Raw genomic sequence first — 24,581 nt, forward strand, 5'->3', positions numbered from 1 at the left:
ACGTAATTCATTATTGTGTCAAACATGACATTCAGGTTAAAACGTACCGTATGGCGTTGTTAGTTGCTTGCTATCATTTCATTAGTGTTGCGTGGCGGAGGACGTTGCTCAGTTCTTCGCGTTAACAAACTTCTAATAAAAGACAAAAAAATTTATAAAATACAGAAATCACCAAAAAACTGGTTATTTTTGAAAAATATTAAATTGTTCTTTGTGCTTTTACCTTGTTTGTAAATCGACTTTAATTTCGTGTTTGGTAAGTTTCATGGTTTGATTTGTTTACCTTCATGAATTGGTTTTTTTTTTCAGAAAAACTTATTTGAGAAGAAGAAACAATGACGACTGCTATTGCTCAGAATTTTGCAATGGCTAGCTTGTATGTGGGTGATCTCCATCCGGATGTGACTGAAGCAATGCTGTTTGAAAAGTTTTCACATGCCGGACCAGTACTTTCGATTCGAGTTTGCCGAGATGCCGTTACTCGTCGCTCTTTGGGATATGCTTATGTGAACTACCAGCAAACTCCCGACGGTATGTCTACAGACATGAATGACTTAAAAATAACAAGTTAAAGCTTTGTTCTTTCTTAGTAGATGCGAAAATTTTCAGTTTTCTTGTTTCTCAAAGTATAGAATTGTATTATGGTGTTAAATAAGAAATGTGAGTTGAAAGAAATTAACATTTTGGCAATTTTAATTTAGTTTCTAGTCTTAAATTGTCATGGAAGTTTAAGTTTTCTAATGTGCGTATATAAGGGATGTGACGTCATTCACTCTCGAGGAAAAGTTTTTTATAACAATAAGTTGTATTATTATGTTTGTTTAGTTAGTGGTTATGTGTCATGAGCTCCCTGAATTACGATATCCATGTGCAGTAAATGTAGGTAACTTCCTTGCAAAATATTTTTGCAGAAAGTTTTTGAATAATGGATGCATCATATTAGAGCTTTCCTTTCTTAGTTTTTTCGTAACCTACAAAAATTTAGGTCACGACCTTTGTTTTAGGATAAGATAAGGGGCTTTGTTTTTTTTTTTTGTTCAGAGAATGTCATTGTGTAACACGACATATATCGTCTATGTATGTATGTAGTTGTTAATTTCATTTTTTGGAATACAAATGTGATTTATGAATATTTTTTAAACTTTATAATTTTATTTATTTCAATATTTGTTTTAGTAAGCAAAAAACGACAGTTGCGCAATATTTGTCAGTTTGAAATGGTAATTTTCAATGATTGTATTACTTTTTAGCTGAACGTGCGTTGGATACGATGAACTTTGACCCAGTTTTTGGTCGTCCAATACGGATCATGTGGAGTCAGCGTGATCCATCGTTACGTCGCTCTGGAGTGGGGAATGTTTTCATCAAAAACTTAGATAAGGATATTGATCACAAGGCCATTTACGACACTTTTAGCAATTTTGGAAATATATTGAGCTGTAAAGTGGCCACTGACGAAAACGGTGTGTCGAAGGGCTATGGGTTTGTGCACTTTGAAACGGAAGAAAGCGCACAAAAGGCCATAGATAAAATAAATGGCATGCTTTTAGATGGGAAGAAAGTGTAATGTTTTTTTTAAATAACGCATTAATGTTGAGTTGAAGCAAATAATTGTTTTTTGTTTTAAGTTATGTTGGTAAATTTATTCCAAGAGCGCAGAGAATGAGAGAAATTGGCGAAACAACTAGAAAATTTACCAATGTTTATGTGAAAAATTTTGATGAAAACTTCACTGATCAGTGCTTGGTGGATTTGTTTTCTAAATTTGGAAAAATCCAATCTTGTGTGGTGATGAAAGAGGACGACAAGTCGAAAGGTTTTGGTTTTGTGTCATTTGAAAATCCAGAAGATGCGGAAGCTGTACGTGATAGGAGAATTTTATAAATTTTTTTGCTGAATGATTTTCTATTTAGGCAGTGAAAGAGATGAATGAATACCAGCTTCCTAGTGGCAAAAAGTTGTACGTTGGTCGTGCGCAGAAGAAGGCGGAACGTCAGGCAGAGTTGAAGCGTCGTTATGAGATGCTGAAGTTGGAAAGGATACAACAGTATGAAGGTGTGAACTTGTATTTGAAAAACTTGGACGACAGTGTTGATGATGCGCAATTGAGAAAGGCGTTTGAGAAATTTGGTGTCATAACATCCGCCAAGGTATGTTTGATGGATGCCTCCATCTTTGATTAACCAAACTGGTGGTTGTTGAATTAAGTTGCCAAATTCTTTTCATTAGGTGATGACTGACGAGAAGGGTCAAAGTAAAGGGTTTGGATTTGTGTGTTTCTCTTCTCCCGATGAAGCAACTCGCGCGGTATCTGAGATGAACAACCAAAAACTCGGAAACAAGCCACTGTATGTTGCGCTGGCGCAGCGTAAAGAAGATCGCAAAGCTCAGCTCGCCTCTCAACTGGTGCAGCGAGTAAATGCACTTCGTTTTCAGGTAAATTTTGTCTGCTTTTCCTAAATTTTATCTTCTTCACTTTCACATGTTTGCATTTTCAGACTGTGGGAATGGGACAGATGTATTCAGGTAGTGGGTATTTTTTTCCAACGATGCCCCAAGCTGGGCCGCGGGCATATTTGACAGCTTTGCCCGCTGGTGCTCCTCAAGTTCGAGCCACTCCACGTTGGATGTCCAGTCCAACTATGGGAAGAGGTCAAGCAATGCCCCCAAATATACTTACTCAATATCCGCAAGGTTTGGCACGACCTAGAGGACCTGCAATTGCCACTGCTGCGGTTACTACCAATGTACGTCCTCAGTCGGGTAATCCACAGTTAGCACGAACCCTCACTGCCACTCAGGTTTTACCACAACCTCGTTATGCGAGTAAGTATTGGTTTTCTCTTGTTGTTTGTTATTTTTTTCATTCGTACTGTTGTGAAATAGTTTACAGTGGATTTTCGTTTTTCAGCTGCACCTGCTGCCACTACTAGACAGCAGTTGACACCAGCTGGTCCGACGATAATGATTCAACAGCCACGCCCAGGTTTGGCACCTGTACCTGCGGCTCCGGCTCCAGCAGCGCCACCGGCATTCAAGTTTCCAGCAGCGGCGGCGGCGGCGGCTGCAGCTCGTAACATCACTCCGGCAGCCCAGCAGTTCCAAGCTGCTGCGCAACTGCAGCACGGCATCATGGTGCATGGACACGAGCCGTTGACTTCTAGCATGCTTTCCAGCGCACCACCACAAGAGCAAAAGCAAATGCTTGGAGAGCGGCTGTTTCCACTGATTATGGAGATCCACAAGGATTTGGCCGGAAAAATTACCGGAATGTTGCTTGAGATGGACAACGGAGAATTGTTGAATATGCTTGAAAGTCCAGATTTGCTGAACGCTAAGGTTGTGTTGGCTGTATTGTTTTGCTTGTGTGCATAATTGTTGGTTTTTTTAAAATGATTTATAGGTAACTGAAGCTGTTCGGGTACTGAAGGAACATCAACATAAATCGGAGGCTGAGAAGCAGCAGCAACAGCAGCATCATCAGCAGCAGCAGCAGCAACAACAACAACAACAACAACAACAGCAGCAACCACAACAGCAACAGCAGCAGTAAATAATGAAATAAGAAGAACTGTATTACAGCAGCACAATAATCATTAGTTACTCATCGACTTCAGTTTGTGGTCATTAATAATACTTTCAATTAATTTATACCGATTTATCGAAACTTTTACAGCAAACCTGCTTTGGTAATATTAAGAGAAATTAAACATAATTTTTTCTTTTTTAAATTTACATGTAAGCAGCTCATTCTGAAAGTATTGCTTATATAATATTATTTCAACTTTCTTCATCTCAATTTTATACGATTGGTACTCCTATTTACGTACATCATCTACCCTATTTGTGTATGCTGCTGCTTCGATGGACGACAGTAAGCGCTTAACATTTTTCTGGAAGTCTTGTTTGTTGTTTGGTTCGGTAAATAGTAAACGTTTATTTTATCCAATTTGATTTGTTTCCGCAACGCCAACGCGCGCATCGGTGTCGCAAAGTAGTAGAATATTTTTAAAAAGCAGAGCAGTTAGTTAGCTCAGTGATGATTTTAGGTGACGATCAGTGGAACCATGTCTGATGATGACGTCAACAGGAAGACCAGCATATTTTTGCACCAGGTGGCGTTGCAGTTTTTGAACAGCGCGCCGATGCTGGCATGCGATTGTTACAGAAAATGTGCAACGTTGAGGAAGAAGAACAGCAACCGCTTTGCAGAAAAATACGGCCAGTGCGACGGCTGCGGTGCGTTGCTGATAGCCGGCATCAGCGGCAGCTTCCGCAAAACGATGCAAATCAAACTGGGCCGTCGACTGTTGAAAATCCGACGTCGTCTACAGTACAACAACAGTGGAGGAATATCGAAATTCGAAAGCTCACTGTTGGAGCGTTGGAACCGGCGCCGCGGCGCTTTGGTGCTCCAGTGCAAATTTTGCTCGACACTGAAGCGCTTGCGCTGGTTGAAAAGCGATCCGGACCTGGTACTCAGGTGGAATTCGAAACGTTTCACCAGGGTGGAGAAGAAGCTATCGTCTGCCAAGCGTCGCAAAGTGGCTTGTTCCAAGCTGCAACTGCTCTTGAAAAGCAATGACAATTACAGACCGCCCGCTTCTTGCGATCTGTCAACATTTCTCAATTCTGTCGGCCACTCTGATGCTGCTGGTCCATCTTCTGCCCAGTGACTGTTCTTTTTTTCACGTTTTTTTAATATATAACATTTTTGAAATAGGCGACAAATTTGTTCTGTTCAAAAATTTCAGCTTCTAACTGACAATAAATTATTTGTAACAATGTATTATGTTTCAAATCGAATTATATAGATATATACACTGGTTACGTTTTCGAACGCGTATTGTTGAATGCGATTTCTGAAAGTCACCGTAGGGTAGATGTGATTTCAAGTTGATAGCCAACAGATTAAATTGGGATGGTGAAAACTGCATTGATCAAAAATTTAAGCTAAGCCGAACGAGTACAGAACAGGAAACGTTTTTCATCAACTTTTGTCACAGAAACTTGTCAGTTAACTTTTTAAAGAGCGTGAGTCTTTTTCAAAACAAGTCGGTTCAACGTACAACGGCTTAGTACGGTAGAACTAACCTGTCGATCACAGTAATGCAAGTACGAATCGTTTGAAATTTTAACGAGATAAAAATAACATTTTAATATTTAAATTCAGCTCTTCAAAAATCAAACTTTTACTTGTTTTGCTGTCAGTATGACCAAGCAGGATTTAAAATGGATCCTTCGATCGGCGCTTCGTAATAGTCATATTCAAAGTCTTGCTCAGGTTCGGCAAAACTACATCCGGAAGGAGTGGCCGATTTCGACGTGCTCTGCACTGTAGGCTGAACAAAAGGGATGGCAACGTCGGCGCTGAGACGTGTAGTTTGGGTCTGCATTGAAACCTGCATTTCAGTTTGTGACATTCGACTGTCGACAGTAGGATCGGACAGGCGACGTCGTTTGGATATTTTGTCGCTGGGTGGGTCGACAGTGGAGAATTTGTCCACATTTCTGACCAAGCTGGTAAAATGGTGAAGCAGATTTGTTACCCGATTTCGGATGCTGACGAAGACCATCACCGCCAACGCCAGCAGAACCAAAACCGACACGCCGGCGGTTGAGCCGATTTCAACGGTTCGCTTTTTCTGCAAACGGTTCTGATCTTCGCCCATCGTAATGGAACCAGCAGTACTGAACGTGTAGCGTATCAAGCCTGGCTCGGCTTCACGTTCGTCCCCATCACCGGCGTCGTTAGGCGCAAGCGGTTCCAGTTGGACCAGCGCTTGGGAACGCGATGAGCTGAAGCGGCCGAATTCGTTTTTGGACGAGTCGAACAGCACAGCCGAGCTGACGTTCGGACCGTCTCGAATCCAAAGATGCCATCGGTGTTGGTTTGAGGACAGCCACCGGCCAATGTCCACCGAAAATTGGACACTGGTCGTCGTGTTGTCGGTCGACTGCAAAAACCACAAGCCGGAAGCGTTTTCACACCAGCTCACCTTCCTGGGCAGCACTATCAGGCCTGGCGTCGTCAGTGTACAGCCACCACAGACGCAGTGGCCGGCGTCTGAGTGGAGTCGAGACGGTTGTTCTTCGGCAACTTAAATTCGCTGTTGTTCAACCAGAGAAGAACGAAAAGCCGATCCGCTTGATCAACTTTGCTCGTCTTACCTGGACACGGCAGACGGGGACACGGAATGGTCTCCAGACCCGAGCCTTTGCAATATTGGCCACCGAATGCAGGTTTGGGATTGTTGCAGAGCCGCAAGCGATGCTTCACCGAATGCTCGCCGCACGTATCCGTACAAGAACTCCACGACTGCCATGCTGACCACTGTCCATCGGTGGACATGTCTTAATGGAACAATTGGACAAGGATGAATATATATAAATCGAAGAGGAATTGGATTTTTTTCGAAATCAAGCAAATCCATGTCCGGCCATTCCTTCTTTCGTGCTATCCCGCCACTCGTTGTCCTGTCATGTAGAGATTCAAAGAGCCGTTGGGATTTTTCCCGAAATGGATCAATGGGTCCAATCGACAACGATCATTAATTTTCCTAGTGCAATAATCGGCTTGCCATTTCAACGCCGCGACCATCTCATGCCTAATTGCCAGGTGAGTAGTGTATTGAATGTGCAAATTGACCGCCTTTGTCTGACCGCGTGCGCGCGTGCCGGATCCCCCCATTCCCAACCGGATGCCAAGCCCGGGGCCGGAACAAATTTGAATACGTCTGTCACGCGAACTAGTTTTGGGAAATTTTGAATTTAGCCCGAAAATTGAATCTCGTCTAAAGCCGCGAAATCCATTTTTCGATTTCTTTTTCGTGTATATCAAATTGTTCCTTTTTTTTCTTTCCAATTGTTGACCAAGTGAAACGAAATGTAATTTGATTTTCAAGGTCAAGGCGATCGCAGCGGGTCAAGGGTGTGGCAATGGAAGCAACAATGAATGACAGCATCGATTGCGCGTCGTTGTGAAATTCGCTTGCGGAAGCCACATTACGCGATATTAATCTGCTTGATCGAGATAAAACAAGAACCAATTTGATCTCTGCGATGGCCATTATTACTATTATTATTCTCTCCGTTGTTCAATCATTGTTTGTTTGTCAGTGTGTTTCCCAAGGTTCGGTTCTGATTTTTTCTAGGGCAAATGCAAATTTATGATTTGATCTCTTTGATAATTTGAAATGCATTTCATTTGTTGGCCAGGAAAGGGGAAATTTGTTTCAAATATTGCTTAGTTCCGATCGATAAATTGCACTATTACTGTGGGAGTGTAAATTTCAATTTCCGCCTTCGAACCGACCGATTGACGCGTAGGTGCCATAATTACCGACATACATACAAACACACAGACACAGACACACAACTTACTGGACTTTCGCTCCGTCGGTACGCAGCGTTGGGCCAAATGCCGCACCAGACCGTCGTCGTGCACCGACACCAACCGGAAACAATACTCGGGATAGATCAGGTCGAACAAAGCGCATTGGAATTCCACGACCGCGTCCGCGGCGACCAACGCCCTTTCGGCGACGTACACGCCGCGACGGCCCACTTCCATCGGCCTGTGGCGACGGTCGCGCACGGCGAACAAACGCACTCGGTACAGAGTGGACGCGGCCGGACAGTGGGACGGCGTCCGAGCGCCGACCACCACCCCGCCCCTTTCGCAGGGAAAAAGCCGGTCGGCCCGGCAGTGGACCGCGTAGGCGGGCCAGTGGTCCACGGTCAGCCGGTTGCTTTCGAAGTCCCCGGCTTTGCCGTGCAGTCGAATTTGGTACTGACCGGGCCGGTCGAACAGTTGGCACGGGATGTTCAGCTTGTCGGACAGCACGGTTTTCCAGTTGGTGAAATTTGCCAACACCACCGCCACGCTTTTTCCCGACACGAACCTTTCGACTTCCAAGTCGATCAATTCCGCATTATTGAACAGCGGTTGACCGTTGGACAGTTGGTCAACTTGGTCAGTGTCCAGCAGTTTCCCGTACACGTTCGTCGAGAACGTTTCGAACCGTTCGGGCAGGATGCGAAATTTGAACGTATGATAATTTGTCGATGCTGCTGCTGCTGCGACAGTGGTGTTGTCGTCGACCAGTGGAGAAATTTCGTCGACGCTCTCATCATTTACCAATTTTAGCCGTATATTTCCATGAATCCCATTACCGCTGACAAAGCAGCATACGATAAATACCAACAACAGCAGTGGCAGCATCGCCAGTGCCGCATTTTCTGCAATAAAAAGCCAAACGACCAAACCGACCGACCCCGGCTCTTTATTCCTATTATATCAATCACCAGTCGTCGCGCCCGCCCCCTGGTGACTGTGTCTGTCTCTTCATCCCGAAGATCGATTTTTCAACGCGACTGCTATTTGCGCGCGTGTGTGAAGCCGTGAAGCCGCTTATCTTATTCTGTTCGAACTCGCTCGCTTATTATTCAGTCGCACTGCGCCATCAGGCTCGATTTCAATCAGTAGACTCTTAATTAATGAAAAGCTGAATAACTAACTAACTAACTAACTAACTGGCCATCCATTAATGTATATATATACTGCTGTCGATGGGACAAAAATGCGCGCGCACATTGTCGAAAAATCCAATCAAAAAACAAAAACTAATAATAATAATAATAATTTTATATGAATACATTGTGTTTGTTAATAATGTAGTCAAATGAATTGAATAATAATAATTTTAAAAAAATTCAATTGTCCGAATCCAACAACGTGCCACGACGGTGCTCTTTTTTCAACCGCTCCGCTTCGACGAACTTTAAAAATACGTTTTTATAATATCATTTACAAAAAAGTAAAAATAAAAAATTTAAATTACCTGTTCAGCACCCCGTCTGTTGAGCATTCCTTTGCGACGCATCTGCTTTTCGACCACAATTGCATTGTTCGAATAGGAAGCGGCAATTTCCTTCTGAAAATCACCCCAACAATTATTATTTCATTTTCACACTCTTCCGTCTTTAACAAATGTTTGAAGAGAAAATTGATTTTTTTTTCTCTTTGTTTTCAGTCGAGAAATAAAATCACCTGTCTGTTTTCTGTGGATGGTCGAAATTGATCGAATAAAAATTATAATTAATTAAACGTGCAAAAATCTCTGTGAAAAGGTGTTTTCTTCTTTTTTTTATCAAAGAAATTTTCACTAAATCAAATTATGTTATATTTAGGAAGTGTGCTTGGTTGGTGTGTTGGGCGTGAAAGAAGTGTAAAAAATAATTTATTAATTGATCACAGATTGGTTATTGAAGGCAAAAGAAGGCCAGCAGCAGCAGCAGCAGTGCGGTAAGCAAGGCTTGTAAATTTCCCACTTGCTTTCGACGCTTGACCTGTTCCTCTTATTACAATTGGAAAAGGAAATTTCAAGATAAGAAGCACAGCCGTAGGGGATGGATATCTGCTTTTGAATTTGCACAAAAGATTAACTCCTCCTGCACGACGACAACGCTGGAGGATAGAAATTGATCAAAATCAAAATTTACCGCTTCGAGCTCTTCTTCTTCTTCGTCAATGGTAGAAACTGTGACCGAACCGAATTTGCCGCCACTTTTCACCATTTTCGTGATCATCACCTTCTTCGTCGTCGAAGAAGGCCCAGATCCATCAACATCGCCGTCATAACCGACGGCACTTCTGCCGACTACATCTGGTCCTGACGCTTTTGCCGTGTTCAGCTGGTCCGAACTGACCACCGCCTTGTCGACCAGGAACAAAATATCCGGTCGATCCGGCGAATAATAGAACATTATCGCGCTGCACTGCTTGCACTCCAACCTGCACTGTACTTCTACACCTTCGGATCTATATGTATATATATACTTATGTGTTCAACAACAAACCAAGCAAAAAAAAGCAGAAACCACACACCTCGACAAATATACCGTCTCGTTGGGTTTGGAAAATGTTTTATAAGTTCCTTTTTCATTGTCCAACACGCGTGCCCTGTCTCTCGGACGAAGAGGCAGTCGATCGAGCGGTTTTTCTGCATTGAAAGTTAATTTTCAACAGTGTACCGTATAACAACAACAATCATCTACCCGAAATCAAAGCGAGCTCTCCACAGAGACAATAGTACCACTGTACTTGTTGATCTTCCACTTCTTCTACATCTTCACGATTGACAACCGTGTCGGCCATCCTTGATCAAATTCTTCATATTTGCATAATTAATTTCACAATATAAACACAGCAAAGTAGAACAACAGTTCGCACAGAACGACTGGACACAAATACAAACAAACAAATTTGATCTCAATTTCAAATGTATTATTTTTTTATTTTCAATATCTTCCAACGGAAAGAAATCACAAGCTAAGAAGAAGAAGAAGAAGCACTTTGAACTTTTTTGGATTTTTGCTTCAAAATGCCCATGTTCTGCAGCTCCAAACGAATGTCACGTTTCTTGCGCAACACTTCCTTAAGAAAAAAAAGATACTGTAATGCCATGCGATCAGAAGAAAAAAAATATACAGACAAATTTTTAATGAAAACAAATCTCACTCTTTGCTGCTGATTACGAATGGCTTGCTTATTTTTCGCCGTTTTCTTTTCAACTTGATTTGATTTGGGCATTTTGGAAAACTTAAATATCATTTAGAAGAAAAAATTTTTTAATGCAATTTTCTTCATCTCATCTGTATATTCACGAATCTTACCAAAAATTTCACTTTGTTCTGCAATTTTTCTGCTTCATAATCCCGATCCAAATTGGTTACCGCTTGCGGATCCAACGTGATCAATTCGGGTTGAATCTTGGATCAATTAATTAACAATTGTTCAGATTTTATTTTCCAAATAACATTACCCATACCTTGTCAAGAAGAGAATGCACTTCCATCTCCCGTCGTTGTTGCAACGATTGGAAAGGATTCGACTCAAATGCATCAATATTCGCTTCGCCGGATCCAGGTATGAGCAAGTTACAATAGCCAGTCCGGTGCCCAACTCCCAGTACATCTTCGAACGGACAGAATCGCAAATCTGTCACCACTTCTTTGCAATTGTGAATCATATACGGTTCAGCCGACGAGAGCTTACAAATATCTTTGTACACCTAGAAAAAGAAAATACCAACATCACTTTTCCCATGTTCATTTGAATAGTAATCAATTTACCCTGATAAAAGTTCCCATACTACAAGCAAGAAGTCCTCGTTGACTGAATACCATGTGGCTAGTTGAATAAGGAACTTTCAAGCGATGCAATTCTCCGTAGTTTCTCAAATCCCACACTTTGACTATCCGATCCGCCCCAACTGTTGCCATGAAACTAAAATGAACATTATTACATTGAACTTTTCTCCCACAACACTTATTATGCTCGCATTTCCCTACTTGCCAGTCTGTTCCACTGCTACAGATCTCACTGGATTACCATAACACAGCATACTGACCAACGGCTTTTTTACCGTCGGTGACCAAAGTGAAACAGTACCTAAAAAGTAATGAGTTGCACAATTAACAATAAACATTAATTGTGCAATATTCACCATTTCCATGGCCACAATGAATGATCGCATTCGAAGGATTTTGACACATTACGTCAATAGGTCCTCGCCTTGTCAAAGTAGACTGGACCAATTTTCCAACGGAAACATCTAACCAATGTAAAAATGATGTTTTACTCTGCAAAAGAGACAAAACTCAACTGTTCAAACTTTTCAAATTATACACTTTTATTTACCGATCCAACCAACAAATAATGATACGGTAAAAATTCCAGCCGCATCACATCCGACAAACGTTTCAAACAATGCAATTCCGTACCCTTGTTGTCGTACACATATGTCCATCTTTTCTGAGCAACAGCCAGCATTGTTTCGTTGTGCAACCACATAAAAAAAGATTAAACATTCGACTTTGATAAATATGGTCAATTTTTCACAAATACTGAACGTCTCTGACTGCTTCCATAACATTAATTTCGAACTTCAATGATTTATTGAGCCAATCAAATGCCGCGACATGCCCAACTTGGCCACCGAGCAACACATTCCTTCCATTGCGAGTGAAATCCAGCCGATATGGACCAAATTTTGGCAGGTTCAGTTCAAAATACTAAAACAGAGTATATAATTAAACGGAAATTTAGTTGCACTGAATTGCAAACACCTTTGAAGAGCTTGCAAGGTCGACTGATTCAATGATATCATGTTGTGTGACATGGTAAGTTTGCTCACCTTCGTCAGCCTCCAAAAATCTAAAAAATGCATTGAAATCAATGCACAAAAAGAAAATTAATCAGCTCAAGTACAATATTGAAGAAAAAACACAAAATTACTTTTTAACATTCATTAAAAATTCAACTATAAAGTAAAAAGAATCAAAGCTACAGCCTGAAGAAATATTATTCCTCGACGGTGCTTACATAATGTACATCAAACTTCTTTAAAAGAACCTTATATGGACTGAAAAAACAAAGTGAATATAGACAAATGCTTACCCTTCTTCTTCGGGTAATAATATTTCCGATCGGGCAGCTTGTAAAATACCAAACGAGGCTTTGTCACGTTGGGCTGCGTATTGAACATGGCCAAACTTTGTTTTAAAATCCGTCTTCAAAAAATATACACGTTTTATACGAAATACACGTTTTATTTGAAAAAGTTCCAAAAATTACATCTTCATAAGGTGGAAGAGTAGAAACATTATTCACGGAACTGCTATAATGTGGAATAACGTCTTCCTTTTTCTCAAAAGCAGCTTTAGCATATTTGCGATTGTGCCGCAAGTTCTTCCTTTTAACGCCAGTTTTCTTGTCATTATTCTTCCTTTTCAAAGATTTATCATCACTTCTTACATTTCTGTTTTTGCTACCTTGACGAAGAGACTTTGCATTTTTCTTCTGCTTAAGTGCCTTTTCATCTTTGATTTTCTCATTATCTACAGCTTCTTCCTCGAACGATGATCTGGTCAAAGTAGAGGACCTTTGTTGAGCAGAAAGTGTAAAATAGCGTACGCTGGAACTCATTTCTTTATATGATTCTATTTTGTTTAAGTTGAAGCTGCAGAAAAACAATTGGATAATGGGATTACTGTAATAATACTGTATACGATACATTTTTAAAATTATTTAATTATAATGTATTCTAAAAAGATTTTTAAATTTAAAAATATTTTAACCTTTTTGAATAATAACTTCATAATATAATATGCGCTATATACGGATGATCTACGGAAAAGATTGTTCATAAGAATTTGACGCCTAAAAATCATACAGTATAATTTATACGAAATGCGGGATGTATTTTATATTGTAGAATTTTACAAGTAAAATGTGCTTTATTGTTTATTATTAAAATTATTTGTAATATTTTATCCTACTTTTAATTTAAAAGTTCTAAAAATTGTTGTTTGAACATCTTCATTTTTATCTAATATATATAATCTTTCTTATACTTAAAATGTATATTTTCTGAAATATTTTACTATTCTAAATGTTGAAAGATCGTTTTACATGAATATTATGTATTATGTTTATTATGTTACTATATCAATTATAAGCAGTATAAAATCTTATTAATGTTCTAAATCGTACACGATTATAAGTAAATTTTATTTAATTATGTTATTTAAAATTGAATCTTTTAATGAATTCATTATTTAAATAATTTTCGTTTCATGTAATTGCATCAGTCAAGCATAATCTATGAATTTAAAACAAACAGGTTTTTTTATATTTCAATACTTTTTAGTTCATATTTTGAATACTGTAGTTTTCTGCCTGTACTGTTATCGGTTGTCAGGAAATGTTTGCTCATTAATGAAATATTTTGATTTAAAAAAATGACAGAATTACGTTATTTAACTTCTTTGCAATATTTTAAGAAATTTAGTTATTTATCGCTTATTCTTGCAAAAATCGTCAAAGTGATCTCTCGTTTGAAAATGTTTCCTTTTTTGTTCAGATTATGTTTTCCTCCGGTGAATCTTCGGTGGCCAATTTGAAAACTCCCTCGTTTTATATGAATACACATGCCGAAGTGTCGGGGCACAGAAGCAGAAAACAAACAACGGTGTCTTCGTCACAAAGAAGCATCGACAGCGGCTTTGTAAGTTCATCGTTTGAAGATAGAAGCCAGTCTAGCTGGCCGTCGAATAGTCAGAATGGGAATAATTTGTGGAACAGTTGGAATTCGGCTGAAATCTTTTCCCCGAATTCACTTTTTCCTTTATTTGATAATCAACAAGAAGCGATTAATTCGCATTCGCTTCAAAATAACCAGAATAGTCCAGAACGTTTTCGTAATATTCATATCAGTCAATTGTCGGATTCGCAGAACAGCAATAATGGAATTTTGCACGTTCCCGAACAGCCGACAGTTGAATTTTCTCAAAGAAGAGGAAGAAGAAAGAGCATCAGGGGTAAATCTAAAGCGCAGTTGTACGTGCGAAACATTCGCCAACTAATCAAAGAGGGTATTCTCGAAGCAGGAGTCAATATTTTGGTCTATCAAGATCCTCAGGTAGACAAATTGACTACCCTGGCATACGGTAACCGTTTGTAATTTAGGACAATGTTCATTACGCGTCGCTGTTGCCCAACGGACGTGTGCAGGCTAATGTTCGACTGGGTCCGTTGTTTTCGTCAATCCAACGGTGGGTTGGTTTCTGTTTGGGCCACCAAAATACCAGCCGAACTCCGTTGTTTGAACTGCTCCGAGTACGCTACCGTAATGTCAGCTTGTTCAAAATCAACATTATATTGGGCGTTGGCTTGTCGCGGGACGAAGTTGTTGAACAAATTGAATTGTTGCGACAAAAATCACTGACCAAAGAAATCACCGACTACCGTGATGACTTTGAATTGAACGATCCGAATCAACAGCTACCCGTTTACATGCGCAGTTTTATAAATGAATTATTAAAAGCGATGCCCGCAGTGAACAACACAAAGCAAAACAACTGCGGTCGTTTGCGTCGAAGTCCGTAAGTGGGTTTTTATTATTTTTTAATAATTTAATATTGTAAAAGTGAAATTTTGTCCAAGAAACAATAACGATACATTTTTGTTTGTAATATTTTTATTTATTTGAAAAAAAAACTTATTTTACTTAGCATTTTCACATTATTTAGACGCATTCGAAATCGTCAACAAGCAGCGAAGAAAAAGTAGAATAACGTTGTTCGCATTCGTATTCTGTTGTTTTATTTCAATTTTATTATTTCCAATTATTGAATTTATACAATTTATTCAATTGTATTATTAAAAGTAGTTAGAATTTTACTAGCAACCAACTAATTAATGTCTGATTGTTGAATGCGATTTTGGCGACTTGACAGTGCGTGCATTTTTTGGTGGTAGTTGTTTGGCAAGCGTTGTTTTCGGTGTGGTTGGCTTATTTTCGGACAAAGGCAACCAGAGCTCGTCGTCACCAACTACGAGCAGTGTTCTTCTTTCACTATTCAGCTCATCGCAAGATTTTACAAATCTTTTATTCTGCTGCTGCTGTTGTTGTTGTTGTTGTTGTTGTTTATGCAAATTGTTCACTTTTCGGCCAATTGGAGCAAGTCGAGGACTAGCTTGAAAATTGTTTCGAGGATGCGAGACAGTTTTCGCAAGTGGGAATTTTTGTTTACAACTGGCCGCTTCATCCGTCTTCGTGACACCACTTGCGGCAACATCTCGTGATGTACTGCGATGACGACGCGCTTGCAACGACGCCAGCACCTTTTGACGAGCTGCGTTATTCGGCTGCTTGAAGTCGACAAAAATTCCAGCTATAATAATATATACAACAAAGAAATTATTAATTATTATTTCGTTGTTGCTGTTGATTTTACAGTGGAACGTACTTTCTCGAATGCGTTCTTGCATATCGTGACTTAACAAAGCCCAGTTGTGACAGTTCACTACTTGACTAGCGTGGTGAATTAGGCGCGAATCGCACAGTTCGTAAAGACGTTTCAAAAAGTGGAAAAAACGCTAGAACGTAAGTCATAAATTTTTTGTCACTTCTTTCTATACAGCTTTGATAATGCATGCTAATGTGATCAATTTATAATAACCTCATTCCATGTTTCATCATCATCGGAACTCATTTGACTGCTGACCAAGGTTTTCAGTTCTGCCAATTTTGCCAGCACGCGACATGCTTCTTCCAGTTCCAATGAATGGATCACCGTTGGCAGCAAATCTTCGAAAAATGGTAAATCAAATGCGAATCCCTGAAGGAAAAAAAACATTCACGTGATGTTAAATTTTTTTTCTTCTAATTTTTAAATTTTTCAAAATGTTCTCTACTTTTCCCAAATGGATGAAATAGTTTGATGCGAGAATGTCGGCGAAATTGTTGCCAATTCGCTTCAGACAATGTTCAGAAATTTTGGCTACTTTTGTAGAAACTGATGCAACTAACGTGCGTGATCTTTTCAACAATGTATCGCAATCGAGAAGCAACTGCAGAGCGCTTTCGCTGTTCTGTAAATTAGTAACCATGCAAATATAAGGTAAATTAGATTTTGTTTGTTTTTTCATTTTAATTTTATTCGAATATTTTCCTTCGAGAATTGAAAACAACAAATTCCATACCACGTGATCAAGAATACGTTCGTAGCATGCATTTTGAACGTGTTCAGCAAGTTGACTGAACGATTTTGAACGCCAGATTTCGGCAAAATGTTCCGCTTGCCAATCCAACGCCGCCTCGTACAGCTCTTGTAGTCCTTCTAATTCGTTGAATTGGGACAAATGACGTAGAACAAATGTAGCACACTGTGAACACGGCTAAAGCAGAAAAATTTACATATGCCAATTTGACAAACAATTGATAAAAAAAACCTTGTGAAAATAATGACAACGTTTGGCTCGAAGTTCGAGTACTGCCAAAGTTTTCAACGCTTTCAACTGAGTAATATCGGCCAGACGATACAGTTCAATGAGATCTACACTGTCCGGAACTTCCAAAACACCACCATAGATGAACATCAGCATGAAGCTGACGGCTTCGTTGCTGAAACTAGAAAAGAAAAACAATATATGAAGCTTATTATTTATTCAGTTTCGGATTTTCTTTTTCAATATGTAAATTTTCTTCAATCTCACTTGGAAATTTCAGGCTGTTTGCATTCAGATGAGCTTTGCCATTGATCCGAGAATAGAGTAGAAAAGTACGAACTGACCGCTGACAAAATACATCTTCAACAAGAGGAATATAGTGAGTTTTTTTTTGTAATTTTTTCAATTACTTGTGAACGTTGAATTGTGCTGACCGGCTGCTTATGGTGCAGTCGACACCTTGGCCAGTGAGAAACATGCACAATAGATCAGTGCCAAGCGCTGAACACGGATCTGTAGCTTTTAAGCTGACCACTTGCTGTTGTTCGTTTCTAGAGTCGATTAACGAATGTTCACTGTTTCTGTTGTCCGATTTGGGTGTGGCTTGGGTGTATTGTTTCACAGAGCTTCGAATTTGTTCTTGTCCATTGGTACAACATTGACATTCCAAAGTTGACGAGTCTTCCACCAATAAATCCGAATCCGCCAGCTCCGTCTCATCATCTGCTGTATTAGTATCAAATTGATTGCCGTTGGGATCGGAATTTAATAAATAAGTTTCAGAATCGATCGTGAATGTAGCACCACTGTGTCTGGAGTCGGCAGCAGTGTCGTCGGTAGCAGTATCGTCGGTGTAAATTTTGTGTACAAATTTCGACATGGAATTGAAATCCATCTCTGAAATTGGTACAACACGCGGCAGTGGTGAACAACAGTCGTCCGCTTTGGATTCGAATGTTGCCGCGATGTGATTATTGTAAAATTCCGGAGCTCGGCATTTCAAAATGCACGAATGCACAGCTAGACGTATGCCGTCGTTCGATTCCAACAAAATATCCGCAAATGACGACAAATCGCCGATCAATCTGTAAAATTGGAAATTTTATTGGAAGAAAAATTAAGAAAAAAAATTTGATATTTTTTTTGCTTACGATTCCATTGCATCACGCAAATTTTTCGCCACCGTTGATTTCAAGTTCAGCTTCTCGACGTGATAACGAGACGCTGAAGTTGGCGAACTTCGCAGCATTGTTCTTTCTGTTAATCAATCATTGCGTAGGAAAGAAAGAATTAATTATGTGGGAAAAATGAATATATTAAAATTTAGAATTCACTCAAATGCACAATAATAATAATAATATTTATAGATCAATGGTTGGAAAAATGGACAATTTTATTCTTTATTCTTTATTTTTATCGATCAATCGATGTGAAATTGGTTCAGTCGACAAGAAAACTGATGGCAGGCGGTTGAAAGATTTCCTCCATTCGATTTTGATCAATTGAATCAAATGGTTAAACGACAAATGAGCAACACTTTAGTGGTGATAGGTGTTGTTGATTTGTTTACTTGTTTTTATCAAAATATGTTTGAGAATATGGAAAAAAAGAGCAAATGTTTTTTTATGGAAGAATGATGAAACGAGAAAACAGCTAGCTAGTCGGTTCGTCTCCTTGGCGAGCTGAGATCGATCGTTTGACGCTTTCCAATTGAACACCAGAAACACTCACATGGATAATTTCCAGTGAACATGATGTTTTCGAGAAAGGATCTGATCGATTCAACCGCCGCTGCGACTGCCAAGAATAATACATCACGTTGGAATAGGATCAATTGTTTAAAACCGAACGATTCATATAATATAATTGATACATTGACAGTTTTCAAACACGGATATGTAAATCTTTACCAATATTTTCGAAATTCTGTTTATCATTTGAATTTATGATCTCATGCACAATGCAACTGTGATAAAAATACACGCGAAATTTGAATCAAATTCAAACACTTAGCGCTCGTTGATTATTTATTTTAGTGGTTCACTGGTTAATAATTAAACTGCAAAATGTTGAATACGTACCTGTGCTAGTTAAAGCATTTTGCTTTAGAATTCAAGCAATTGAAAGTTCAACATTATCAATCAATCAGTGCAGAATATAGCCGTCTGTATGTATGCAATTTGTAATAATTTCAAGGAAGGCAGCTTGCAGCATTCACAAATTAAAAAATCATCCTACATTTCATATACGGTCATACTGTAATGACTTTTTGACAAAGAAAAACAAACATTAATGCAGTTGAAATATTTCATTTCACGTTTGACATTTTTCAGGATACAAAGTGAAGGTGCAGTCTGCCCAATGGTAGCAATTGTATTTTAGAACGAATTTGACAATTTTTCATAAAACTCGTGGAACATAGGAATAAACCAATAGCTTGGTTAATGATGATACATTTGATTTAAAAATTAAATATTCATTATTTTAATAAATGAATTTTAAAATCAGTTTTTCTTAAATTTTTGACAATTTACTAAAAGAGGTGCATTATTATCTGTATACTGTAGTGAGGTGTCAAAATATTTTGCATTGTTATTTATAATTTAATTTAAAATTTTTGATTGTTTTACTCGTTTTATTTCACGATAACGTTAATTTGAACTAAATGTATGCATCAGTAACGTATTTACGCTTCGCATTTCAACAAAATACACATAACATTTTAAGCATATATACTTAAAATGAGTGCATCATGCAAAAATGTCCATAAGTGTTATTTTATTTGCAGAATTTACGATCATGTCGAAATTAGTTGCTCGAAGTGCTGCAGAACCGAGAAAAATTGTACGAATATTTTCGTTTGTTGATTGTTAAAGTTGTGACGGTTCAGTTGAAAAAAACATTTAGAATTCTGAATTGTTTTCCATGACCTATGGTGCGTTGGTTCTTCAATTGCTGGATGACTTTGATCGAGACGAAGAAGTGAACATGCACTTGGATAAAATGTGATTTGCTCTTTAATTCTTGAAAATTACAAAAAAAATTCTTTAATACAATTCTGTTGTAGAGGTTATAACATTGGATTGAGAATAATCGATGATTTTTTTTCCAAAAATCCAAATGTTGGCAAATGTGGTGATTTGAAAGAAGTTTCTGAAATGGTGGCGCGTGTATGTGGATTAAATTGCGACGCTCGACGCCAATGATGTTGCTTTTCTAGGGTTTGAAAATCTATCTGGGAATCACAGCCACCGTTTCCAACTGGAGTCCAGGAATGGACGAATTTTCGCTACTTTTTGAAGCGAACCCTTTGGCAGAATTTGTCGAACTGCCAAGCGAGGATCACAAAAATTTGCAATATTCACAAGCGATATGCGGCGCTCTCCGGGGTGCTCTTGAAATGGTACATCTTGAAGTGTCGGCTACGTTTTTGCAAGATCAACTGCGTTCTGGAAATACAAATGAAATTCGTGTGAAATTGATCAGAAAATTGGAAGAGCAGAATTTTTCCGTTTCAAATTGAATTCTGCAACTTTGCTTTCAAAGCACAGCAAAACGCATCAATTTTCACACTTATTTTTGTATTTTGTTATCAAGAGAATGAAAGGAAAACTGTGAAAATTGTTTTGGAAAAGCTATTCGATTTTATATTATTTATGTATATAATAATAAAGTTTTATATATTTGGGAAGTTTGCTTTTGAAATGAGAACAACCGGAGTAAAGCAGTTAATTCAATCTGTTGATATATGATGAAACGAAATAATTAAAGCACGTCATTTATGGTGTTTGAATTTTTGGCAGGTTAATTTTTAAATGGTTCCAAGAGTCGTCAAATTTCATTTAACTTCATTTGAGTTGCTTTTCCAAATGTAATGTACGTCTTCCGTTGTCAGATTTGAGCCGATTTTTTCACTTTAAATAATACTTATATTTAATTTAGCATGCTATTTATCTTATAATTGCTCTATAATTATGGTTATATTGTTTTCCTTTTACGTATAAACTTGAAAAATGCATACAAATCAGAAATCAAAAAGTTAAGAAAAGCTTTTTATCGGTGAATTTTTGCCAATTTTTATCAAATCAGTATCAGAATTGTTCAAATGCATTATAATTAAAAAAGTAGGCAGTGCATATTAATTTCTTTATTAATTTACATTAACACATATATGTTAATGCTATTTTTTATTTTACTTTATGCTTAATTAAAATATTTGCAATGATAAGTGAAAATACGATCGCAAGTATTTTTGTAGATTGATACCTGATTGTCCCTTTTGCTTAACGTATAACACGGTACATCTTTATTATTGATGCTTTGAGAACTTTTTTTCGTTCGTTTACAGTTTGAGTTTATCTTATTTCTATTAAAATACCTTTTTCAATTTTAAGAAAATGAAATAATTACAAAATTATCATTTTTTACGTTTTCCATTCTTTCAGAGAAGTCTGAAAACTTTTCTACGATGCCCGTTTCTGACAATCAAAGTTTGTTAAGTGTTCGTGGAAAGCGTATAACAGGAGAGGCGGTGCGATCCAATAATGGTGAAGTTTTGATTTTATTTTTTTATTGTTTGAACAATTGAAAATTTTGTTTTAGTTACTGCCGTGAAAGCGGTGGCGAACATTCTGCGTAGTTCTCTAGGTCCAATTGGCTTGGATAAGATCATAGTCGATGATGTTGGTGTAAGTGTTGATTATTATTCTGCGTGTTAGTATACATGTATGGTGAAAATTTTCAAGGATTTGACAGTCACTAATGATGGTGCTACAATTTTGAAATTGTTGGAAGTGAAGCATCCAGCGGCTAAAGTTATGATAGAACTGGCCCAGTTGCAAGATAAAGAAGTTGGAGACGGTACCACATCAGTGGTGAGTATTTTTGCTATTTTTATTTTGGGTGATGTTTCATAATTGAGTTAACTGAAATTAAATGCTTTTCAGGTGATTTTAGCCTCAGAAATTTTGAATTACGCTGATCAATTGGTCAAACAGAGAATACATCCAACGTCTATAATAAGTGGTTTGCGCGTTGCATGCCGGTAGGAAATCAGTCTCATCAACTAGAGTCAGTATGGAATAATGTTATTTATTTTATCTTTCTAGCGAAGCTGTTAAATATATGCGTGATCATTTATCAATCAATGTGGATGATTTGGGACGAGACTCTTTCTTATGCGTCGCGAAAACAGCTATGTCCAGTAAATTCATTGCTGCGTAAGCGAGTTTTGTTTTTGTAATATTAACTGCTTCAGATAGTCAGTTTGTTTTTAGTGAATCAGACTTTTTTGCTAATATTTTGCTGGATGCGATTGAAAAAGTAAAATTTCAAGAAGGAAGCAGTACGAAATATCCTGTGAATGCAGTGAACATTTTGAAAGCACTGGGCGGCCGTTGCCTTGACTCAGTTTTAATTAATGGCTATGCTTTGAATTGCACTGTTGCGTCGCAAGGTTTGTCTTAAACAGATTTCATTTTAAGTTTACAAGTTTCATTTTAAAGAATATATAATTTATGTTACAGGCATGCCAAAACAGATAATGCAAGCAAAAATAGCTTGTCTAGATTTCAGTTTGAATGCGGAAAGATTGAAAATGGGAATCACTTTTGAATTGAACGACCCCAAAGCTATAAATCCCATCATAAAAGAGTAACAAGAATGACATCTGTCTGGCATTTATTTGATTTTCGAACGGTTTCTTGATTTTCTCACAGGGAGAAAGATATTGCCCGTAGACGCGTTGAAAAGATTCTGAAAGCCGGGGCAAATGTTGTGTTGTTAACTGGTGGAATGGCAAATTTTGTTATCGAAATGTTCGTTTCTGCTGGAGTGATGGCCGTTCGTCGATGCAAGAAAGTAGATCTGAAACGTATTGCAAAAGCAACAGGAGGTATAATGTGTATTGTTTTGTTTGTTTTTCTCATTAGCTTTCAAAATTTATCATATAGCTACTCTGATTACAAGCATGACCGGCCTGGAAACAGAAGAAAGCTTCGACGCTTCTTTGCTTGGACACGCGGAAGAAGTGGTCCAAGAAAGAATATGCGACGATGAATTGATCCTCATCAAAGGGTTTTTTTGTTTAGATTTATTTTCACATTTTCCTTCAGTTTCTGTTTTGATCAACTTTTGTAATATATTGTTTTAGCCCGAAAGCACGCACATCTAGTTCTATCATATTGCGTGGAGCCAATGAATTTATGCTGGATGAAATGGAACGTAGTGTTCATGATGCACTATGCGCACTTAAGCGTGTATTGGAAAGTGGGAAAGTCGTAGTTGGAGGAGGAACTGTCGAAACGGCGATTTCAGTTTATTTGGAAAACTTTGCCAATTCTTTGGTATGTATTATATGTATATATAACTTTGTTTCATTGATTCTTACTATAGTTATTTATTAGTATATGGTATGAGATTTTCAAGTATTAATATGAATTTCACAGTTTGTATTGGTAAATTAATTTTAAGTTTCAGATGTGTTAATTGATATTAAATAAATATTTTTTAAATTTATCCTTTATTTAACAATTTTGTTATTTTATTTCAGTCATCAAGAGAGTTGTTAGCCGTTGCAGAGTTTGCTAGTGCATTGATGGTAATTCCTAGAACGTTGGCAGTAAATTCTGGAGAAGATTGCAGCGACTTGATTGCGAAGTTGAGAGCTTATCACAATGGATATTACATGAATCGCAGTGATGAAACGTGGAGATGGTTTGTCAGATGAATTATTTACAGGTGGATGAATATTTGAATTTAAAAAGTTTCTTTTTTTTTCTATTCACAGGGCTGGACTTGATGTGAAAAATGGAGAAGTGATTGACAACAAAGTAGCAGGTGTTTTAGAGCCGTTGGAATCGAAGGTGAAAATATTGAAATTTGCCACCGAAGCGGCAATTACAATTCTCAGAATTGATGACATGATAAAAGTTGATCCGGAAGAACGTAAAGATCGACGAACCAGATGTCCGTAGTGATCGTTTTGAAAATAATAAAATTGAATTGAATGAAAAACAGCTAAATAAAACATTTGTTTCCAGTATTGTAGTTTTTTTAAATTTATTCTCGTGATTTGCACAGTTTTGACACAGATATATTTTTAAAAATTTGTTTCATTTATTTTATTTTGAAAATTTATTTCAGTTCCAACGTATTTTTCTAGACTGAATTGATTGCAATTCGGTTTTCAGTTTCATATTCAAACGTAAGTGCATTTTTGTTTTTTTAATTAATTAATATAATATAATATTAATTGACGACAATATATCCGATGTAATTGTTTGTAAGTTTTGACTTCAATGGTTGCAAATCAGTTGAATTTTCCTTGACGAATTTTCTCTGCCAGTTTGCGCGACGAATGATATAAGATGGAATCGATCAAGCTTGCAACGGTGAACACACCGCCCACAATGACGCAGATGTCGGTCAAAAAATGTGTGAATGGTCTGTTGAATGAAAATGGAATCAATTGCATATTGTAATTCTAATCATATACATCATCTTCATTACTTTTCTTTTTCATTCAATTGCACCATCAACGGTGAAAATTCATACGAAACAAAGAAACCTGGTAAGCCGTCTGGAGAATTTACGTCGATGTCAAGTTTGCTTTTTGTCACGGAAAACTGATGTGTTAGCAAACGGTTCTGAAATATGAAAAAAAAATAATCTATTTTGGAGATGTACAATTTTCACATGGCACAAGCAACATTATTTAGTCGTCGTTCATTGTACAACAACCCGCAGAATGCTAAATGCTTACCTGTTTCAGATCAACGTAAAC

The 24,581-nt window shown here is 37.9% G+C and overlaps 7 protein-coding genes across 7 annotated transcripts; 3 read left to right on the forward strand and 4 right to left on the reverse strand.

Annotated features, from left to right (window-relative positions):
• Positions 1–335: 335 nt before the first annotated feature.
• On the forward strand, positions 336–4,585 carry Tsp_04069 (putative RNA recognition motif protein). Its single transcript, XM_003374834.1, has 8 exons — positions 336–531; positions 1,251–1,482; positions 1,629–1,860; positions 1,914–2,150; positions 2,230–2,436; positions 2,499–2,826; positions 2,912–3,339; positions 4,169–4,585. The coding sequence occupies exons 1-8, from the start codon at positions 336–338 to the stop codon at positions 4,583–4,585; spliced, it is 2,277 nt and encodes a 758-aa protein (XP_003374882.1).
• Positions 4,586–5,207: 622 nt separating this feature from the next.
• Positions 5,208–8,224, reverse strand: Tsp_04070 (putative thrombospondin type 1 domain protein). Its single transcript, XM_003374835.1, has 3 exons — positions 7,384–8,224; positions 6,172–6,354; positions 5,208–6,100 (listed from the first exon to the last, which is right to left on the reverse strand). Exons 1-3 carry the CDS (start codon positions 8,222–8,224, stop codon positions 5,208–5,210), a joined length of 1,917 nt encoding a protein of 638 aa, XP_003374883.1.
• A 1,029-nt stretch (positions 8,225–9,253) lies between these two features.
• Tsp_04071 (homoprotocatechuate degradative operon transcriptional repressor, MarR family) lies at positions 9,254–10,159 on the reverse strand. Its single transcript, XM_003374836.1, has 4 exons — positions 10,060–10,159; positions 9,890–10,004; positions 9,505–9,823; positions 9,254–9,469 (listed from the first exon to the last, which is right to left on the reverse strand). The coding sequence occupies exons 1-4, from the start codon at positions 10,157–10,159 to the stop codon at positions 9,254–9,256; spliced, it is 750 nt and encodes a 249-aa protein (XP_003374884.1).
• Positions 10,160–10,805: 646 nt separating this feature from the next.
• Tsp_04072 (WD repeat-containing protein 46) lies at positions 10,806–13,212 on the reverse strand. Its single transcript, XM_003374837.1, has 8 exons — positions 13,160–13,212; positions 12,641–12,980; positions 12,464–12,576; positions 12,133–12,220; positions 11,912–12,078; positions 11,396–11,455; positions 11,137–11,290; positions 10,806–11,075 (listed from the first exon to the last, which is right to left on the reverse strand). Exons 1-8 carry the CDS (start codon positions 13,210–13,212, stop codon positions 10,806–10,808), a joined length of 1,245 nt encoding a protein of 414 aa, XP_003374885.1.
• A 719-nt stretch (positions 13,213–13,931) lies between these two features.
• Positions 13,932–14,953, forward strand: Tsp_04073 (hypothetical protein). The gene is made up of 2 exons (XM_003374838.1): positions 13,932–14,486; positions 14,534–14,953. The coding sequence occupies exons 1-2, from the start codon at positions 13,932–13,934 to the stop codon at positions 14,951–14,953; spliced, it is 975 nt and encodes a 324-aa protein (XP_003374886.1).
• Positions 14,954–15,507: 554 nt separating this feature from the next.
• Positions 15,508–18,047, reverse strand: Tsp_04074 (hypothetical protein). Its single transcript, XM_003374839.1, has 10 exons — positions 17,950–18,047; positions 17,677–17,883; positions 17,209–17,610; positions 16,802–16,973; positions 16,553–16,747; positions 16,265–16,441; positions 16,030–16,188; positions 15,817–15,946; positions 15,572–15,741; positions 15,508–15,543 (listed from the first exon to the last, which is right to left on the reverse strand). Exons 1-10 carry the CDS (start codon positions 18,045–18,047, stop codon positions 15,508–15,510), a joined length of 1,746 nt encoding a protein of 581 aa, XP_003374887.1.
• Positions 18,048–19,723: 1,676 nt separating this feature from the next.
• Tsp_04075 (T-complex protein 1 subunit alpha) lies at positions 19,724–23,772 on the forward strand. Its single transcript, XM_003374840.1, has 15 exons — positions 19,724–19,803; positions 19,866–19,968; positions 20,019–20,268; positions 21,244–21,345; positions 21,401–21,486; positions 21,544–21,672; positions 21,745–21,842; positions 21,907–22,017; positions 22,075–22,253; positions 22,324–22,450; positions 22,516–22,691; positions 22,750–22,873; positions 22,950–23,142; positions 23,349–23,512; positions 23,586–23,772. Exons 1-15 carry the CDS (start codon positions 19,724–19,726, stop codon positions 23,770–23,772), a joined length of 2,109 nt encoding a protein of 702 aa, XP_003374888.1.
• The last annotated feature ends 809 nt before the right edge of the window (positions 23,773–24,581 follow it).

This window comes from Trichinella spiralis (genome assembly GCF_000181795.1).
Source record: "Trichinella spiralis strain ISS 195 chromosome Unknown Scfld5, whole genome shotgun sequence".
NCBI classification, from domain to species: Eukaryota; Metazoa; Nematoda; class Enoplea; order Trichinellida; family Trichinellidae; genus Trichinella; species Trichinella spiralis.

Excerpts from the sequence above, each read along its gene's own strand:
- Tsp_04073 (XM_003374838.1), top strand. The coding sequence starts at position 13,932 with ATGTTTTCCTCCGGTGAATCTTCGGTGGCCAATTTGAAAACTCCCTCG. Across the intron at positions 14,487-14,533 it reads TGGTCTATCAAGATCCTCAG|GACAATGTTCATTACGCGTC; the intron begins GTAGACAAATTG and ends TTTGTAATTTAG.
- Tsp_04070 (XM_003374835.1), bottom strand. The coding sequence starts at position 8,224 with ATGCTGCCACTGCTGTTGTTGGTATTTATCGTATGCTGCTTTGTCAGC. Across the intron at positions 6,355-7,383 it reads ACCGACGGAGCGAAAGTCCA|ACATGTCCACCGATGGACAG; the intron begins GTAAGTTGTGTG and ends TGTTCCATTAAG. Across the intron at positions 6,101-6,171 it reads TCCCCGTCTGCCGTGTCCAG|TTGCCGAAGAACAACCGTCT; the intron begins GTAAGACGAGCA and ends AGCGAATTTAAG.
- Tsp_04071 (XM_003374836.1), bottom strand. The coding sequence starts at position 10,159 with ATGGCCGACACGGTTGTCAATCGTGAAGATGTAGAAGAAGTGGAAGAT. Across the intron at positions 9,824-9,889 it reads GAGACGGTATATTTGTCGAG|ATCCGAAGGTGTAGAAGTAC; the intron begins GTGTGTGGTTTC and ends ATATACATATAG. Across the intron at positions 9,470-9,504 it reads AAGAAGAAGAGCTCGAAGCG|CGTTGTCGTCGTGCAGGAGG; the intron begins GTAAATTTTGAT and ends TCTATCCTCCAG.
- Tsp_04072 (XM_003374837.1), bottom strand. The coding sequence starts at position 13,212 with ATGAACAATCTTTTCCGTAGATCATCCGTATATAGCGCATATTATATT. Across the intron at positions 12,079-12,132 it reads ACCTTGCAAGCTCTTCAAAG|TATTTTGAACTGAACCTGCC; the intron begins GTGTTTGCAATT and ends ACTCTGTTTTAG. Across the intron at positions 11,456-11,911 it reads GAAGCAGTCAGAGACGTTCA|GTACTGTTTCACTTTGGTCA; the intron begins GTATTTGTGAAA and ends ATTACTTTTTAG.
- Tsp_04075 (XM_003374840.1), top strand. The coding sequence starts at position 19,724 with ATGACCTATGGTGCGTTGGTTCTTCAATTGCTGGATGACTTTGATCGA. Across the intron at positions 23,143-23,348 it reads AAAACTTTGCCAATTCTTTG|TCATCAAGAGAGTTGTTAGC; the intron begins GTATGTATTATA and ends ATTTTATTTCAG. Across the intron at positions 23,513-23,585 it reads AGTGATGAAACGTGGAGATG|GGCTGGACTTGATGTGAAAA; the intron begins GTTTGTCAGATG and ends TTCTATTCACAG.
- Tsp_04074 (XM_003374839.1), bottom strand. The coding sequence starts at position 18,047 with ATGCTGCGAAGTTCGCCAACTTCAGCGTCTCGTTATCACGTCGAGAAG. Across the intron at positions 16,442-16,552 it reads AACGTATTCTTGATCACGTG|AACAGCGAAAGCGCTCTGCA; the intron begins GTATGGAATTTG and ends ACTAATTTACAG. Across the intron at positions 15,742-15,816 it reads GCAAGAACGCATTCGAGAAA|CTGGAATTTTTGTCGACTTC; the intron begins GTACGTTCCACT and ends ATATTATTATAG.
- Tsp_04069 (XM_003374834.1), top strand. The coding sequence starts at position 336 with ATGACGACTGCTATTGCTCAGAATTTTGCAATGGCTAGCTTGTATGTG. Across the intron at positions 2,151-2,229 it reads GTGTCATAACATCCGCCAAG|GTGATGACTGACGAGAAGGG; the intron begins GTATGTTTGATG and ends TCTTTTCATTAG. Across the intron at positions 2,437-2,498 it reads TAAATGCACTTCGTTTTCAG|ACTGTGGGAATGGGACAGAT; the intron begins GTAAATTTTGTC and ends TTGCATTTTCAG.